The sequence below is a fragment of the Mizuhopecten yessoensis genome, unplaced genomic scaffold (genome assembly GCF_002113885.1).
Source record: "Mizuhopecten yessoensis strain PY_sf001 unplaced genomic scaffold, ASM211388v2 scaffold465, whole genome shotgun sequence".
In the NCBI taxonomy this organism is placed as follows: domain Eukaryota; kingdom Metazoa; phylum Mollusca; class Bivalvia; order Pectinida; family Pectinidae; genus Mizuhopecten; species Mizuhopecten yessoensis.
Window position 1 is genome coordinate 208,583 of NW_018403560.1, and position 17,852 is coordinate 226,434.

General features: G+C 36.3%; 1 protein-coding gene across 1 annotated transcript in view; it reads left to right on the top strand.

Moving 5' to 3' along the window:
• Positions 1-17,852, top strand: part of LOC110449529 (sodium/potassium/calcium exchanger 4-like) — a 118,705-nt gene that overhangs the window by 90,438 nt on the left and 10,415 nt on the right. The window contains exons 6-12 of the mRNA XM_021496465.1: positions 6,628-6,702; positions 10,415-10,494; positions 10,854-10,960; positions 13,005-13,116; positions 14,556-14,652; positions 15,375-15,478; positions 15,778-15,836. Of these exons, the coding sequence (XP_021352140.1) occupies positions 6,628-6,702; positions 10,415-10,494; positions 10,854-10,960; positions 13,005-13,116; positions 14,556-14,652; positions 15,375-15,478; positions 15,778-15,836 (634 nt within the window). The remainder of the gene's footprint in view (positions 1-6,627; positions 6,703-10,414; positions 10,495-10,853; positions 10,961-13,004; positions 13,117-14,555; positions 14,653-15,374; positions 15,479-15,777; positions 15,837-17,852) is intronic.

A 17,852-nucleotide genomic window follows, 5' to 3' on the forward strand; every position in this document is an offset into this window, starting at 1 on the left:
TGCCTTTAGGCCAGGTATCACAGTATATGTGGCTGTTCTAGATGTAACTATTTACTGATTGTAGCTGACCCTGCCATTAGGCCAGGTATCACAGTATATTTGACTGTTCTAGATGTAAAAATTTACTGATTGTAGCTGACCCTGCCTTTAGGCCAGGTATCACGGTATATACTGATTGTAGCTGACCCTGCCTTTAGGCCAGGTATCACAGTATATTTGACTGTTCTAGATGTAAAAATTTACTGATTGTAGCTGACCCTGCCTTTAGGCCTGGTATCACGGTATATTTGGCTCTTCTAGATGTAACTATTTACTGACCGTAGCCGACCCTGCCTTTAGGCCAGGTATCACGATATATTTGGCTGTTCTATATGTAACTATTTACTGATTGTAGCTGACCCTGCGTTTAGGCCAGGTATCACGGTATATTTGGCTGTTCTAGATGTAACTATTCACTGATTGTAGCTGACCCTGCCTTTAGGGCAGGTATCACGGTATATTTGGCTGCTCTAGATGTAACTATTCACTGATTGTAGCTGACCCTGCCTTTAGGCCAGGTATCACGGTATATTTGGCTGCTCTAGATGTAACTATTCACTGATTGTAGCTGACCATGCCTTTAGGCCAGGTATCACGATATATTTGGCTGTTCTAGATGTAACTATTTACTGATTGTAGCTGACCCTGTTGTTTTTGCCTGGTTCGATATGTTGTTCTCGCTTTTATTGTGTTTATTATCAATGGTTGTAATAATTGAAAACTAGTCTACATGCTCATTTATTTTGTCTGATAATAAAACCGATAGATTCATGTAACGGGGTTACGTCAGTGAACTACAAACATTACAACTACGTATAGGTGTCATGAAATATATTGAGAATGACAGTTTGAATTTTGAAATGATCAGTCAGAAAGTGTGATGTGCCTGAGGAATATTTGGGGTGGGGCATGTGACAGTGCTGCCGTTAACTGCAAATCATACAGAGTTGTAAGCCTCAAGGTCATTGTTATCCAATGTCTAAATAACTCGACGCAAAGAATCCTTTCCCGCTATTCTTATTTCAAAAAACATTTTACTTGCCTTTTTATTATTGCCCACAAATCACAGACGGATGCCGGATTCTCAATAAGGAATCGCAGTATACACGTGTCACAAAAGGCGTTGGTTATATGTTAGTTAAAAGCAAACAGAATAATGCTTTTCTCCAAAAACAGATATTGACGGTTTTTTAATGTTGACCTGCAGTTCTCTTCTACAATCTAGATATATGTATTATTGTACGCAAGGGGCTGTATATATCTACATACCTTCGACTATCAGCAGGAAGCAAAGTTTTCACTATTCCTGATTGACTTCACTATTCCTGATTGACTGCCAAAGATAAAATCTCTAGTAGACGCAGCCAAAAGTCATGTTCTAGCTCAGTGTATTTATCTTAACCTTGGGATTCTTCTTAATCATCCTCGACACATTGAAATGGTCGATTTTACTCTATAAAGCGAACCAAGCGGTTTCAGTGTGTCAGGGTCTGTATAAGATTTACGTGAGATTGTTAACCCGCCTTAATGTAATAGGAGGTTTCCTTCGAATAAATTGATATCCGGCGAGGTAGAACAGAATCGGAAATGTCGATCAATTAACACGAAGTTCCTTTGTGTACCCGATCACCGTCACTGACGAGCGTTGTTGTACATTACACGCAGTTACTTGTGTCATCAGAACAATTACCTTTAATTTACAGTTTGCTTGAGAGCTATTTCTTGAAAGTTGTTAAATATTTAATTTTGACCAAAACAAACAAACTGAAGGATAAGAGAGTACTGAAAAGAAGTTAGTGATGTAAACTTACAGGTATATCCCACTGAAATATAATAAATGTTCAATTCTGACGTGCACCATCTTAAATATGTGTTGTTGTCCAGTTTATTATTCATTTTGTTGGACGCAGATTAATAATTTTGGGTGGGTTAAGTAGAGAGGTTTTTGCCATAAACGCATTTTTTTGAAAATCGCAAAAATAGTGGCTATTATATTTCTATTAGTTTGTGGCTTCATATTTGGAAATAGATATCGCTGTCACGTGGCTTGAACTTCAAATGATTCTACCAGCAAGGAATTGCAATATTCAGAAGAGCTATATAAAAAATGCTGTAGAGAGTTCCTCCTATAATTTCAGCTAAATATGGTTTTATTTGAAAAATCACCTTTAAGTTCACTGATACGGCAATTGTCTTGGAAATATCAAGAAGATACAAAACACACTGACAAAGCATTGTCAATGGGGACCGATATGTACGGTAAAACTTCACTAGATATTATTAAAAAAATGAATTTCGGGTTTTTTCGTGTCAATAACTAGCAATTTCAAAATATGAACTCTCGAATTTTCGACTTTACTCGAAATTTCGAAATCGCGTTATTTATACGATGGCCCTAATGCTCTTTCATAAATGTTACTGTTTTAGGCTATACAATATGTGTTATTTAACCATATGGTCCACATAATATATATAATGATCATCTGTACATGTACAAAATGTTAAAAACATCAATTAATTTAGATGAGCGAGATGCTACAGTTGTGTCACTCTGTCTAAATAAGCTTGAACACCATTCATGTCACCTGTTTCTCATGGCTAATTATTGAAATGAAGCAATTTCTGTTCATGTATGTCCATATTAGGATGGTTGCATATGGACAAATGTAGGCGTTAAGCCTGATGTCCAACATTTTGACATACAATGTATCAGCATTCTATTGTCAATAAAATTTGTTGAAATAGGATAACATTTCTTATAACACAAACCAAAGTTTTAAATACTACCAACAAGATTCCCGCTCGGGTATCACATGCCTTCACATCATACCTCCGGGCTGCGTTTGTCTAGTACAGATCATTACACGCTATCTCGTCACTTGGGTGGTCGGGTGTTGCAGTGGATAGCGCATTTGCCTTTCACCAAGGCGGCCGGGGTTCGAATCCCCGATCGGACGTGAAAAGGTTGGGGTCACCCGCCCTACCACGTGGGGTTTCTCCGGGTACTCCGGTTTCCTCCCACAATAAGACCCCCACGCGCTAACAACCGGGCCAACAAGAGTGATTGATATAAGTTGAAATAACTTGTTTCATAATTGTTGTAAAATAAATAAAGTTTATATCTATATATTTATATTTATCTCGTCACCTAACATTCTTACAGCTGTTTGATGATGTCACGGGATTACGTAGGATGTGTTAAACCTGAGTTAGAAAATATAGGAGACTCTAACATCGTATAGAGGACAGACAACAAATACCGACTAAGTACCTATGTCTTCTTCACGTTCAGTTGAACTCCGTAAGCTATTAACTTAAAGGATTCATCGTATAGAGGACAGACAGCAAATACCAACTAAGTACCTCTGTCTCCCTGAGCTAGAAGATATAGGAGACTCTAACATCGTATAGAGGGCAGAAAACAAATACCAACTAAGTACCTCTGTTTCCCTGAGTTAGAAGATATAGGAGACTCTAACATCGTATAGAGGACACACAACAAATAACAACTAAGTACCTCTGTCTTCCTGAGTAAGAAGATATAGGAGACGCTAACATCGTATAGAGGGCAGACAACAAATACCAACTAAGTACCTCTGTGTCCCTGAGTTAGAAGATATAGGAGACTCTAACATCGTATAGATGACAGACAACAAATACCAACTAAGTACCTCTGACTCCCTGAGTTAGAAGATATAGGAGACTCTAACATCGTATAGATGACAGACAACAAATACCAACTAAGTACCTCTTTCTTCCTGAGTTAGAAGATATAGGAGACGCTAACATCGTATAAAGGACAGACAACAAATACCAACTAAGTACCTATGTCTTCTTCACGTTTAGTTGAACTCCGTAAGCTATTAACTTAAAGGATTCATCGTATAGAGGACAGACAGCAAATACCAACTAAGTACCTCTGTCTCCCTGAGTTAGAAGATGTAGGAGACTCTAACATCGTATAGAGGACAGAAAACAAATATCAACTAAGTACCTCTGTCTCCCTGAGTTAGAAGGTATAGGAGACTCTAACATCGTATAGAGGACAGAAAACAAATATCAACTAAGTACCTCTGTCTCCCTGAGTTAGAAGATACAGGAGACTCTAACATCGTATAGAGGACAGACAGCAAATCCCAACTAAGTACCTCTGTCTCCCTGAGTTAGGATATATAGGAGGCGCTAACATCGTATAAAGGACAGACAACAAATACCAACTAAGTACCTCCGTCTCCCTGAGTTAGAAGATATAGGAGACTCTAACATCGTATAGAGGACAGAAAACAAATATCAACTAAGTACCTCTGTCTCCCTGAGTTAGAAGACATAGGAGACTCTAACATCGTATAGAGGACAGAAAACAAATACCAACTAAGTACCTCTGTTTCCCTGAGTTAGAAGATATAGGAGACGCTAACATCGTATAAAGGACAGACAACAAATACCAACTAAGTACCTATGTCTGCTTCACGTTCAGTTGAACTCCGTAAGCTATTAACTTAAAGGATTCATCGTATAGAGGACAGACAGCAAATACCAACTAAGTACCTCTGTCTCCCTGAGATAGAAGATATAGGAGACGCTAACATCGTATAAAGGACAGACAACAAATACCAACTAAGTACCTCTTTCTTCCTGAGTTAGAAGATATAGGAGACGCTAACATTGTATAGAGGACAGACAACAAATAACAACTAAGTACCTCTGTCTTCCTGAGTAAGAAGATATAGGAGACGCTAACATCGTATAGAGGGCAGACAACAAATACCAACTAAGTACCTCTGTCTACCTGAGTTAGAAGATATAGGAGACGCTAACATTGTATAGAGGACAGACAACAAATAACAACTAAGTACCTCTGTCTTCCTGAGTAAGAAGATATAGGAGACGCTAACATCGTATAGAGGACACACAACAAATAACAACTAAGTACCTCTGTCTTCCTGAGTTAGAAGATATAGGAGACGCTAACATTGTATAGAGGACAGACAACAAATAACAACTAAGTACCTCTGTCTCCCTGAGTTAGAAGGTATAGGAGACTCTAACATCGTATAGAGGACAGACAACAAATACCAACTAAGTACCTATGTCTTCTTCACGTTCAGTTGAACTCCGTAAGCTATTAACTTAAAGGATTAAATAAAAAAAAGAGGTGTAACATCATGCTAAACATATTACTTCTTCTCCAGATGCTGCAATGTATGATTGCAACCTAAATCCTCATTGCAAGAGGCCGACAACTGAATTGTACGTGTTCCTGTGATATTTTACCAATCCTTTATTTTCAACATTGTTCTATTTTGCATTGGACGTGTACGCAGAAAACATTATGCGGACCTCGGTGAGAATTTACATGCGTTGGGAGTATAGGGGGAAGTTTCCACAGATGATTTGCATTCCAAATGCAATGCATGAATTGTGCTATTGATTGAAATTATTACGTAATGCAGTATGATTGCTCGAGTCATTTAAAAGAAGCGCGAATGTAAAAGGACAGTAGAACCAAGGGTTCAATGATCAATGACGCGGAAGAGTCAGCACGTTATCTCTATCCGGAATCTCGGTGTTCTAAAATAGCCCTCCAGTAACACACTGCCAAACACGTGAGAATATATAAATCAGAACACATCAACAGAAACGGTCTGTTAACATCATCATCAAATCTGGCGCATGGCACATTTGCTTGTTTTTTCTTTCATATAGACTTAATTAATAACATATAGTTGTAACAAAATACTCCCCAGTTTCTTGTGGGAATTATGTGGAATTTAGTGATGTGTTTTGTTTGTCTGATCTATGTGTGACGCCGTATCGATCACTTTACATTATTGATACGTTAGATCGATACTTACCAAATCCATTAATGGATCGAGTCTGACACTTCAATCAAGACGTGAGCCGACAATGTGTTAGTGCTAGAGTCGGCTTAGACTATAACTATAGCTGTGAACCTCATTCTCAAATACAACAATGAAGTCAGCATTCTAGTAACACAGATCGTTCATATCCTGAGGTCTTACTTTCATTCTTTGTTTCAAGTTCTGATATATAACTGACACGTCACCAAGCGTTTACCAGATGATTTGCTGAGCCTTCGTTATTGATCAGGCATGTTTTAAATTACTGGTACATTGATAAGGCTTTTAAAACAGTCGTTGGGTTGCTTTTGCGTTATTGTAAATAAGCGTCGACATAAAAAGCTACTTTCGTTTCTAACAGAACCAGCTGGAGTCTATTGTATAATGCTGATACATGTATCACATAACCACACAATGTTACGTTACGGATTTCACCTTAAATGTATCACTGATATGCTACCGTTTCTCTCTAAAATATAATGTAAAATATATAAGCAAACACTATTCCTCGAACAAACCGTTGCATACTCTACGGTCAGTACAGTTCATACCTATTATTTGTATTTAGAAAATGCAGACCGATATCTACAAACTATAGTTTCTAAATTTTGAGTTTATATAAGTCTATAACATTTTTCATTTTGTTCCAGCAAACATTTTTAAAGCTCTGGTGAAATTTATATTATTCACAATATTATATTACAGACGCAATTTTTGTGTTTCCTAGGTGATCACACTGTCTTGGTGGTCCCTGTGTCGAGATTCGGTCTATTACTCGTTCGCCGTCGTCATCCTCATATTGGTAAGTACTACCGCAGTTTATCATAGCCAAGGCTATTCTCTCCCTCCTCTTTGTGCTGAAAGTAATTCTGTGAATAGATATGTGTTAACTGTTATGATTCCAAAACACCAGACTATATATTGATGATTTTATTACGAAGCTTATGCTGCATCTAATGACATGTTTGTGTCTAATTTTATGTGCAATATGGTGTCCATATTAAATGGCTATACTTCAGGTATTTCCAATCGGATATTAATTGCTGGTAAGAGCAATAAATTCCTATACATTTATGCTCACAAGAAGAACTTTAAGCAAAGGGTATTGATAACTACCTTATTTATAATAGTATCATATATCGTATCTTCACGAAAAATAGTCGATAGCAATGTCAAAGCATTTTTTACTTAATTAAAATCTCGGAAAATTCATTATGATTCTGGTCCCGTTATATGTTTACAATACTAAGTTCTTGTTTACGAAGTGAACTAGAAAAACAATTACGGATCATTAATTCACAAAGATAACATCGCCACTCTAAATTGATTGCAAAAAATGATCAAAATCGTAAACAGATCAGGGAAAGATCCCATCTTACTGTTGATACAATAGTGCTCAACGTGATAGTACACAAGGACCAGATCGTAAACAGATCAGGGAAAGGTCCTATATTACTGTTGATACAATAGTGCTCAACTTGATATTACACAGGGACCAGATCGTAAACATATCGGGAAAAGGTCCCATCTTACTGTTGATACAATAGTGCTGAACGTGATATTAGTCAAGGACCAGATCGGAAACATATCGGGGAAAGGTCCCATCTTACTGTTGATACAATAGCGCTCAACGTGATATTAGTCAAGGACCAGATCGGAAACATATCGGGGAAAGGTCCCATCTTACTGTTGATACAATAGCGCTCAACGTGATATTAGTCAAGGACCAGATCGTAAACAGATCAGGGAAAGGTCCCATCTTACCGTTGATACAATAGTGATCAACGTGATATTACACAAGGACCAGATCGTAAACAGATCAGGGAAAGGTCCTATATTACTGTTGATACAATAGTGCTCAACGTAATATTACACAAGGACTAGATCGTAAACATATCGGGGAAAGGTACCATCTTACCGTTGATACAATAGTGCTCAACTTGATATTACACAAGGACCAGATCGTAAACATTTCAGGGAAATATCCCATCTTACTGTTGATACAATAGTGCTCAACGTGATATTAGTCAAGGACCAGATCGTAAACATATCGGGGAAAGGTCCCATCTTACTGTTGATACAATAGTGCTCAACTTGATATTACACAAAGACCAGATCGTAAACATATCAGGGAAATATCCCATCTTACTGTTGATACAATAGTGCTCAACGTGATAGTACACAAGGACCAGATCTGAACTGAAAGGCGATGACAAAAGGTAACAACAAAAACTTCAGAGACACTAAAAAAAAAAGAAGAACAACATGAACAATCCGACTGTCTCGTATAGCTTTAGTTATATAACAATATCTATGTAATGTTCGTTTTAGGCATTGACGATTTAATGAGTTGTACATAACATAGTTTACCATCATATTGATTTACACAGAGGCTGGCATTGGCTGCTGTGTTACGGTTTTGGTACGTAACATCTCTTTTCAGTTTGGCCGAAGAAGACTTTCAACATCACACAATGGACCACTTCTAAACGATCTGTTTTGTATTACTGCAAAGCTGAACGAATACAAAATATATAAGAAAAAAATAAATAATATATGCCCAGTCCTTTAACATTACTTAATAGATATTGGAGAATATTTACGCTCGCCCGACGTGATCCTACTTCCAGTTTTGAGAGTCCATTGTCTTTTTTAATTGAAGTGTTTTTCACTGTAACTTATATCCTATATATAATTATGTATCCTTGATCTGACATATAATGACAGATCCACAATGATGCTCGTGGTTTGGCTCCCCCGGGGTTTTAAATGTGATTCATCGTTACCTATTGATATTTTCATTTCTAACTACTGTATGTTACATATGATGAATAAAAAAGATTTTTTTAGATTAAAACGTCTTTTATCTCTAATGTAACTCTGAACAGTCTCCGCCATAGTGATATTAATATGGTCGCTTCGTGTTTGGAGCCCGTAAAGAAATGTTTGAGTATTAAGTGGAATATTGCCCATCAGTGCAGAGAGGGAGTAAATGAAGCGCTGTCTTAGGCTATTGCAAAGTTAACAGGAGAACCACTCATACATGTATATACAGGCAATGCTATCAATGAGATGGGAACTAAAAAGGACCTGAGTTCGAATGACCATAGTTGTCTGCTGGAATCGTTCGGATCTTGACCTTGTGTATCGAAATTGTGGTATTTTTCCACAGATTTCATACATCAGTTAAATACTTGTATGAAATTCTTCATTAAAGTATAGTTTAAAAGGCGATGATGTACATTGTTAAGATACGCCTGAAACGTTTTTTGACTCGTATATCTCGGGAACAATTTGTAAATGGGTTGAGATTTGTTTTTGGTCTTTTTTCTGGGTGGGGGGGGGGGGGGGGGTTTTTTTTTTTTTTTTGTTCTTTTTTCCCCCTTTTGATTTGATATAAAACTTGTATAAAAACAAAAGAGAAAATGTGAAAGAAATAATCGATAATCTTGAAAATAGGATGCCTCATAAAACTAAAACATATATATCATTATAAAAATATTCAAGACAATTTTCTTTAACCAAGCTTGATTGCTTAGTAAATGTCTTGGCGCAGAGTTATGTGATTGAAATGAAACGCGTTCGTTTTTGTTGTAATTGGCGTTTTTATTACATAGAATTGAAATGTATGGAACAACGCAGTCGAAAATCGCAGCGTTGCCTAAGGACATTCTACACACATACAAATTAGTGAACAAATGATTAAAAAGATCAAATTAGATTTGAATTACACGTAAATTGATTGAAATAATAATAAATTTGCATGACACACTAGTACCTAAGGTGCATTAGAATAATTCAAAGAACGACTGTCATTTTAACACTGTAATTTCAGCCCATGTTGATTAGCGATACCTGACTACGCAAAAACTGACGATAGTTACGTTCTTCAGTCCCCTATAAAACTTGTACCGATAGATTTTCTATCAGAACAGACCATGAAGTATGTCTATTAGAGGACTTCACAACATTGCCGTTGAGCATTGTCACTGAGATGACACAAAAGACTGCCTAGTCAGAAAGGTCATGTAGAGGTACTGTTACAAAAGGACACAACCATGGTGAACTTCTTCACGAAGGGAATAAGCTGTCTGACTCAAACCATCAATTCGCATTTTGTGGAATCAATCAACTATATAGGTTTCTTCTTATTCACAAAATAACTTCTTAGTACGTAGAAGGTGGGAGGTAGGTCGTAACTCTCAATATCTATGTGGGCGACTAAATCGGGAATTTATATTAAAAAACGAAGCCCCCTCAGATAACTTCACAGATTCCCTGGACACTTGAACACCAAGGCGTTCCACTTACATCTTGTGGGTATTCCTTGTTGGTCGGTGTTGCTGAACAATAAGTCCCCGATGGTACCTTAAACCTGAAAGTCGATTCATTGACATAATTCGTAGACATTCTGTCTTATTAGAAGTGACGATTTTTTAAGATCGTATGTATTTGGACTTTACTCTTAGAGTGTGACAAAATGTAAACGTCACTATCGATTATCTATTTTACAGGTGGTGTGCGACGGAGTTGTCACGTGGTACGAGTCGCTCATTATGCTGGTGCTTTACGTGCTGTACATCGTGATCATGCGGTAATTTCTCAATACTAGCACACGACATTATACAACAGAAAGAGAGAACGAACGGCAATCAAGTAGGAGATCCAGATTCAAGCCAATATGTTTCAACGAGGTTCTCGTATGAAACATTATTAACAAAATGTATCAGTTAAATTAATACTTTTAACATAAGTTTCATAGCATTAGAATATTCTGTACTTATTCCGAATTAAGATAAACATGTTCCGGTATTAGATTGTTCCATAACATAACTAACTTTTGCATGACCTTGTAAAAACACACTTAACCCCTGACCCTACACTATATACGTAATTGAGTATAGACTGGAGCAGCAGTAAAACAGCACTTTTTCTATGTATGTCATGTTTCAGATTTAATGTCCATATTCAAGCCTGGGTCTCAAAGAAGTTGGATCGAATTGTCCAATCAAATATTCTTCCAATGAATGGCACTGCCAAGACCTTTCAGGGGGACTACGGTAAGACGAATACGTTCATAGAACTACGGTAGAGTCGGTACTTTAAAGGGGTTACGTTACGGTGGGTACATTATTGGAAATGCGTCTAATTGGATACTTTCAGGAGTATACAGTAAAGTGAATCCTTTAGGAAAGGTTATGGTGAAGTTGAAACATCCAGAGGAATGACGGTAAAGAGCATATGTTAGGAGAATACTGTAAAATTGATATTTTCAGTGAAATTTAAGTGCTGCGGATTTTTTATTGTATAATGGATGCATCTCGGTGTGGTATTTAATCGATACTACATAAAGTGTATTGGCAGTAGGATACGTAAAGACATATTTAGAAGTAGCCGACAGGCTGTAAGACATATCTTTGAGTAGCCTATAGGACATTAGGCTGAGTGACATATTCAGGCAGATTTTAATGAACGTTAGACTGAAAAACAGGTTGAGGCATATCTTCAATAGGATTCATCAGTTTGGAAATATGTGATATCAAAGTTTACTTTCTACACACACAATGTACGTATTAAATGTGTACGTTTGAATACGTCCATTGTGTTGTGTAGAAAGTAGCACTTTTATTTCAGATTGAGGAATACTCTTTAAGGAGTTAAAATATAGAGCCAAATTGATCGGTAGCTTATAAGACGTTAGACAAAGAGACAGATTAAGGAGTAACCAACAAGGTGTTAATATATAGAAACATGATAAGGAGTTCCTCCACTGAATATATACAGAAACATTTATATAGATGATATAGGACGTTAATACATAGGGACATATTTATAGACAGATTTAGAGGTATTAATATCCCATTAGAGATAGCTAAATGACTATGATCAGATCCTGATATTGAATTGATACATATAGACTTCTATATTAAGTCTCTGTGAGAAATTGATATATAGAGACATGCCTCCCGATAAGAAGTTAATACTGATCAAGTCGTTGTCTTTGTTGACCGACAATCGATAGGAGTTTGCCCACGTCCAAGTGATACAGGCCGAGTGTTTTGTATAAACGGCTGCACAGATTTGTGTTATTGATTTGTACGTACAATCATACATGACCGAGTTCATCAACTAAAAGGTCTGTGACGATTGGTAAAAATGGTATGTCAGCAGGGGAGGTGCTTATAATAACAGTCGGTATAGTAAATTATATTATATGGCACGGCAGTCATCATGTTTCCAATGAATAATGATAAATTTCTCACCAACTACTTAATTTTATTTCCTGTCTCCCTTTGGGACTAGTCCGCCGTATCTAATAACTGGAATCCACGCGTCGATGTCTTGGACACTCGACTTAATCACATCCTTTTCATATTTTGGAGGTCTCTAGAGCGACAAAGATTATATTTATAAAAACATTTCGAAGAAATATTCATTACGGGAAAGATAAATGCGTAGGCGAGACTTGTTTACGCTCGTTTAAATTACTATACAATTCAATTTCCATCTCTTTTAAATTGCCGATAAATTGAGAATATGCTAAATGTACAACTTGATGTACCAAACATTCAGTCATTTCCACAGTTATAGGATAAACAGTAACCCATGTAAATGCTTTTATATGTCAAATCTACAGCTGATTTTTTTTTGTTATCCTGCAAATAATACACTAGAGGTATACACATACGTTTATATTACTTATAATACAATAGAGAAATAACAATGGTTTTATATTGCTTACAGTACAATACAATATATACCATATATATATATAAATAATTTCATATATAATTATTTATCTGTTTCTTATAATATAGTACTAATAATGCAATATAAAAAGTAGTTTTAAACATTAGTTATTAAATCGATATAGAATGGAGTTTAATATCACTAAATATACAACAAAAATGAATATATTTTATTTACGTATACATTGAATATCATTATTAGTATACGTTTAAGCATTGTTAAAATCTGAAATGTATACAATCAGATAATCGGTTTCTCATCAAACTTGCCTTGTTGTGAAACTATTGTAATTGGACATAAAACATCGCAGAACAGATAGTTGCCATTTAAGCCACGCCCCTTTGTTGTTCACAGAGGTGTTTACCGATGATGACGACGATGTGTTTATGAAGACGTCAGAAAATCAGGTGTCGCGACGAGAGACGGATATGCCACCAGATGAATACGCGAAAAGTACGCAAATCAAGTAAGATTTTGATAAGCAACCTATGATATTACAAAATATATGAGTAATCGTACAGATTTGTATAACCACCTGTTATAAATATGGTCTACATTTGTAGTTTATGATGTATTCTTGAATGTCTTTACACAAAAACACCAGTGTAAGCTACTAATTAGGTATTAAAGACTAGCTGAGCGTACTCCTTTCATAGTTTGTCATCTTGGGAATTGTATATTGATAATTTGTTTATTACCTAACCGAAGTATTTTAAAACCGATACTCTGCAACATAACGTCCCCCAGTAAGTGAAAAGATATTTTCATACTGGTAATTTCTAGTGTTTTAAACCATTCATGTAGATGTTGACAAACTGATTCCATCATATGTCTTTCGGGGTTTAGACTGAAATACTTATAATGTAATCCCGTGCAGGAGATGGTGTGTTGATATGTTGAATTCATAGTGTAAGTCGATATGTTAATGACAGAATGAATTTGGTGTGTACACTATGAATGGTGTGTTGATACGTTGAATTCATAGTGTAAGTCGATATGTTGCTGACAGAATGAATTTGGTGTGTACACTATGAATGGTGTGTTGGTACGTTGAATTCATAGTGTAAGTAGATATGTTGCTGACTAATGAATTTGGTGTGTACACTATGAATGGTGTGTTGATACGTTGAATTCATAGTGTAAGTCGATATGTTGCTGACTAATGAATTTGGTGTGTACACTATGAATGGTGTGTTGATACGCTGAATTCACAGTGTAAGTAGATATGTTGCTGACAGAATGAATTTGGTGTGTACACTATGAATGGTGTTTTGATACGTTGAATTCATAGTGTAAGTCGATATGTTGCTGACTAATGAATTTGGTGTGTACACTATGAATTGTGTGTTGTTACGTTGAATTCATAGCGTAAGTCGATATGTTGCTGACAGAATGAATTTGGTGTGTACACTATGAATGGTGTGTTGGTACGTTGAATTCATAGTGTAAGTAGATATGTTGCTGACTAATGAATTTGGTGTGTACACTATGAATGGTGTGTTGATACGTTGAACTCACAGTGTAAGTCGATATGTTGCTGACAGAATGAATTTGGTGTGAACACTTTGCATTGATGGCATGCTTATCTGATGTTAACATTGTTTGTTGATGGTTTACTTTCATGCTTATTGTCTTGTGTCTTTTCTACATGGTTGCTGATATGAGTATTTATTTGAATGTCAAATGTTTATTTTGTTGCGTGGGTGTTAACATATTTTATTTCATCATCGACAGACATATATATTTCTTGATGTGAGTATCAACATAGTTTTTTGTTATTTGTTACATGAGTATTTTGGTAAGTGAGTATCAACACTTTTTTTTGTTATATGTTCCATGTTTATTTCATTATTTGAGTGTCACCAGGTTTATTATTGTTAAATTGAATATATCGTTTTGTTACAGACCGGGGTTCATCGACTTTATCTGGCGGCTGATGATGATGAAGAGATTTAAACCCAAGACGAGGTTCATGGCCGCGGCATACTTAATTCTTTCTTATGTGAGCAGGTTATTAAAACAAAATTGTTTTGTATTGTTCGTGTTTTGTTAAAAAGGTTTCTCAATATTGCGTTCATGACTTGTATATCCGGGCCAACAAGAGTGATTAGTATAAGTTGAAATAACTTGTTTCATAATTGTTGTTAAATAAATTTTAAAAAAAAATAAAAAAAAATTGTGCATGTCTTTAGAATTACTTTTCTTGCTTTATAAACAAAAAACAAATTGAAATAATTATCACTGTTTATAAAATTTATTTTTTATAATCTACTTTGTAATCTGAGTTCAAAACATTAAAGACTTAATGACAATATGTAAACACAATCATATAAAGTTTGATGATGAAACCTTTAGTTTTTTGTGTTTATCTCCGTCGTGGATCAGTAAGTGTGCTATAACCTGTCTGAGATATGATTTAGTAAATAGTGAGCTTTAGCCATATAACCGTCCTGATCACCCAATAGTCGCACGGCATCATAAAGTAGAGACTATTTCTTAACAAATATACACTAAGAGAGATCGAATCATTCAATTGCCCTATAAACCACGTTCCTGTGTGTAATTTCACAAATTACCGGCACTGACTACACCTTTACATCTCGTTTCGCAGAAATAGACTTTGGAATATAAACAAAATCAATTCATATACATATGCCTGCTGTATATATTAGTACGTTAACGCGATGTTAACCTTGTCTGAAAGTTTTCTTGCTCTATTATCAGAGACGGCGTATGTTACAAGACGAGGCCTATATAAAGAGACAGCAGTTTCGTAAAATGGCTCATAAGTCTAGTGTGATTTCCTACACACGAACGATAAGAGGATGGTAAGTGTATCGATTACTGTGACAAATATCAATATAACCGGAATCTAAAGGGATGGTATATATGGAATTATAAAATCAGTCCACGATTTAAAATCATGTAGACGAATAACAACTGTTCTATATGATAAGGATGCAGATGTAGAAATACGTTTCTGCGACAATAAAATTAGTTCACGATAAGGAAGTTGAATAAAAAAAAATACGAAATTATGTACAATTTGATATCCAATGCTTCCACAAACACATGTTTTTATCAATTTAATTGTTTGTTTTATTTTGTTTCCACTGTTAAAACCTAGGTTTAACGTGACGCTGGAAGGGGATGATTATGACTGGTGGAGGAAGATACCCAGCATAGGTAGATATACGTAGACGATACCCAGCACACGCAGATATATGTAGACGATACCCAGTATATGTAGATATATGTAGACGATACCCAGTATATGTAGATATATGTAGACGATCCCCAGCATAGGTAGATATACGTAGACGATCCGCAGCACACGTAGATATATGTAGACGATACCAAGCATAGGTAGATATACGTAGACGGTACTCAGCATAGGTAGATATATGTAGACGGTACCCAGCATATGTAGATATACGTAGAGGATACCAAGCATAAGTAGATATATGTAGAGGATACCCATCATAGGTAGATATATGTAGACGATACCCAGCATATGTAGATATACGTAGACGATACCCAGCACACGTAGATATATGTAGACGATATAATCAGCATAGGTAAATATACGTAGACGATACCCAGCATAGGTAGATATATGTAGACGATATAATCAGCATAGGTAAATATACGTAGACGATACCCAGCATAGGTAGATATACGTAGACGGTACCCAGCATAGGTAGATATATGTAGACGGTACCCAGCATAGGTAGATATATGTAGACGTTATAATCAGCATAGGTAGATATATTTAGACGATCCCCAGCATATGTAGATATATGTAGACGATCCCCAGCATAGGTAGATATACGTAGACGGTACCCAGCACAGGTAGATATACGTAGACGGTACCCAGCATAGGTAGATATATGTAGACGACACCCAGCATAGGTAGATATATGTAGACGATACCAAGCATAGGTAGATATACGTAGACGATACCCACCATAGGAAGATATATGTAGACGTTACCCAGCATAGATAAATATGTGTAGACGATACCCAGCACAGGTAGATATATGTAGACGATACCCAGCACAGGTAGATATATGTAGACGATACCCAGCACAGGTAGATATATGTAGACGATACCCAGCATATGTATATATACGTAGACGATACCCAGCACACGTAGATATATGTAGACGATACCCAGCATAGGGAGATATATGTAGACGATATAATCAGCATAGGTAGATAAATGTAGACGATATAATCAGCATAGGTAGATATATGTAGACGATATAATCAGCATAGGTAGATATATTTAGACGATACCCAGCATATGTAGATATATGTAGACGATACCCAGCATAGGTAGATATATGTAGATGATACCCAGCATAGGTAGATATACGTAGACGATACCCAGCATAGGTAGATATACGTAGACGATACCCAGCATAGGTAGATATACGTAGACGATACCCAGCATAGGTAGATTTACGTAGACGATACCCAGCATAGGTAGATATATGTAAACGATATAATCAGCATAGGTAGATATATGTAGACGATACCCAGCATAGGTAGATATATGTAGACGATACCCAGCACAGGTAGATATATGTAGACGATACCCAGAATAGGTAGATATATGTAGACGATACCCAGCAAAGGTAGATATATGTAGACGAAAACCAGCATAGTTAGATATACGTAGACGATACCCAGCATAGGTAAATATACGTAGACGATACCCAGCATAGGTAAATATACGTAGATGATACCCAGCCTAGGTAGATATATGTAGACGATACCCAGCAAAGGTAGATATATGTAGACGAAAACCAGCATAGTTAGACATACGTAGACGATACCCAGCATAGGTAAATATATGTAGACGATACCCAGCATAGGTAGATTTATGTAGACGATACCAAGCATAGGTAGATATACGTAGACGATACCCAGCACAGGTAGATATATGTAGACGATATAATCAGCATTGGTAGATATACGTAGACGATACCCAGCATAGGTAAATACACGTAGACGATACCCAGCATAGGTAAATATACGTAGACGATACCCAGCATAGGTAGATTTATGTAGACGATACCAAGCATAGGTAGATATACGTAGACGATACCCAGCATAGATACATATGTTTAGACGATACCTAGCACAGGTAGATATATGTAGACGGTACCCAGCATAGGTAGATATATGTAGACGATA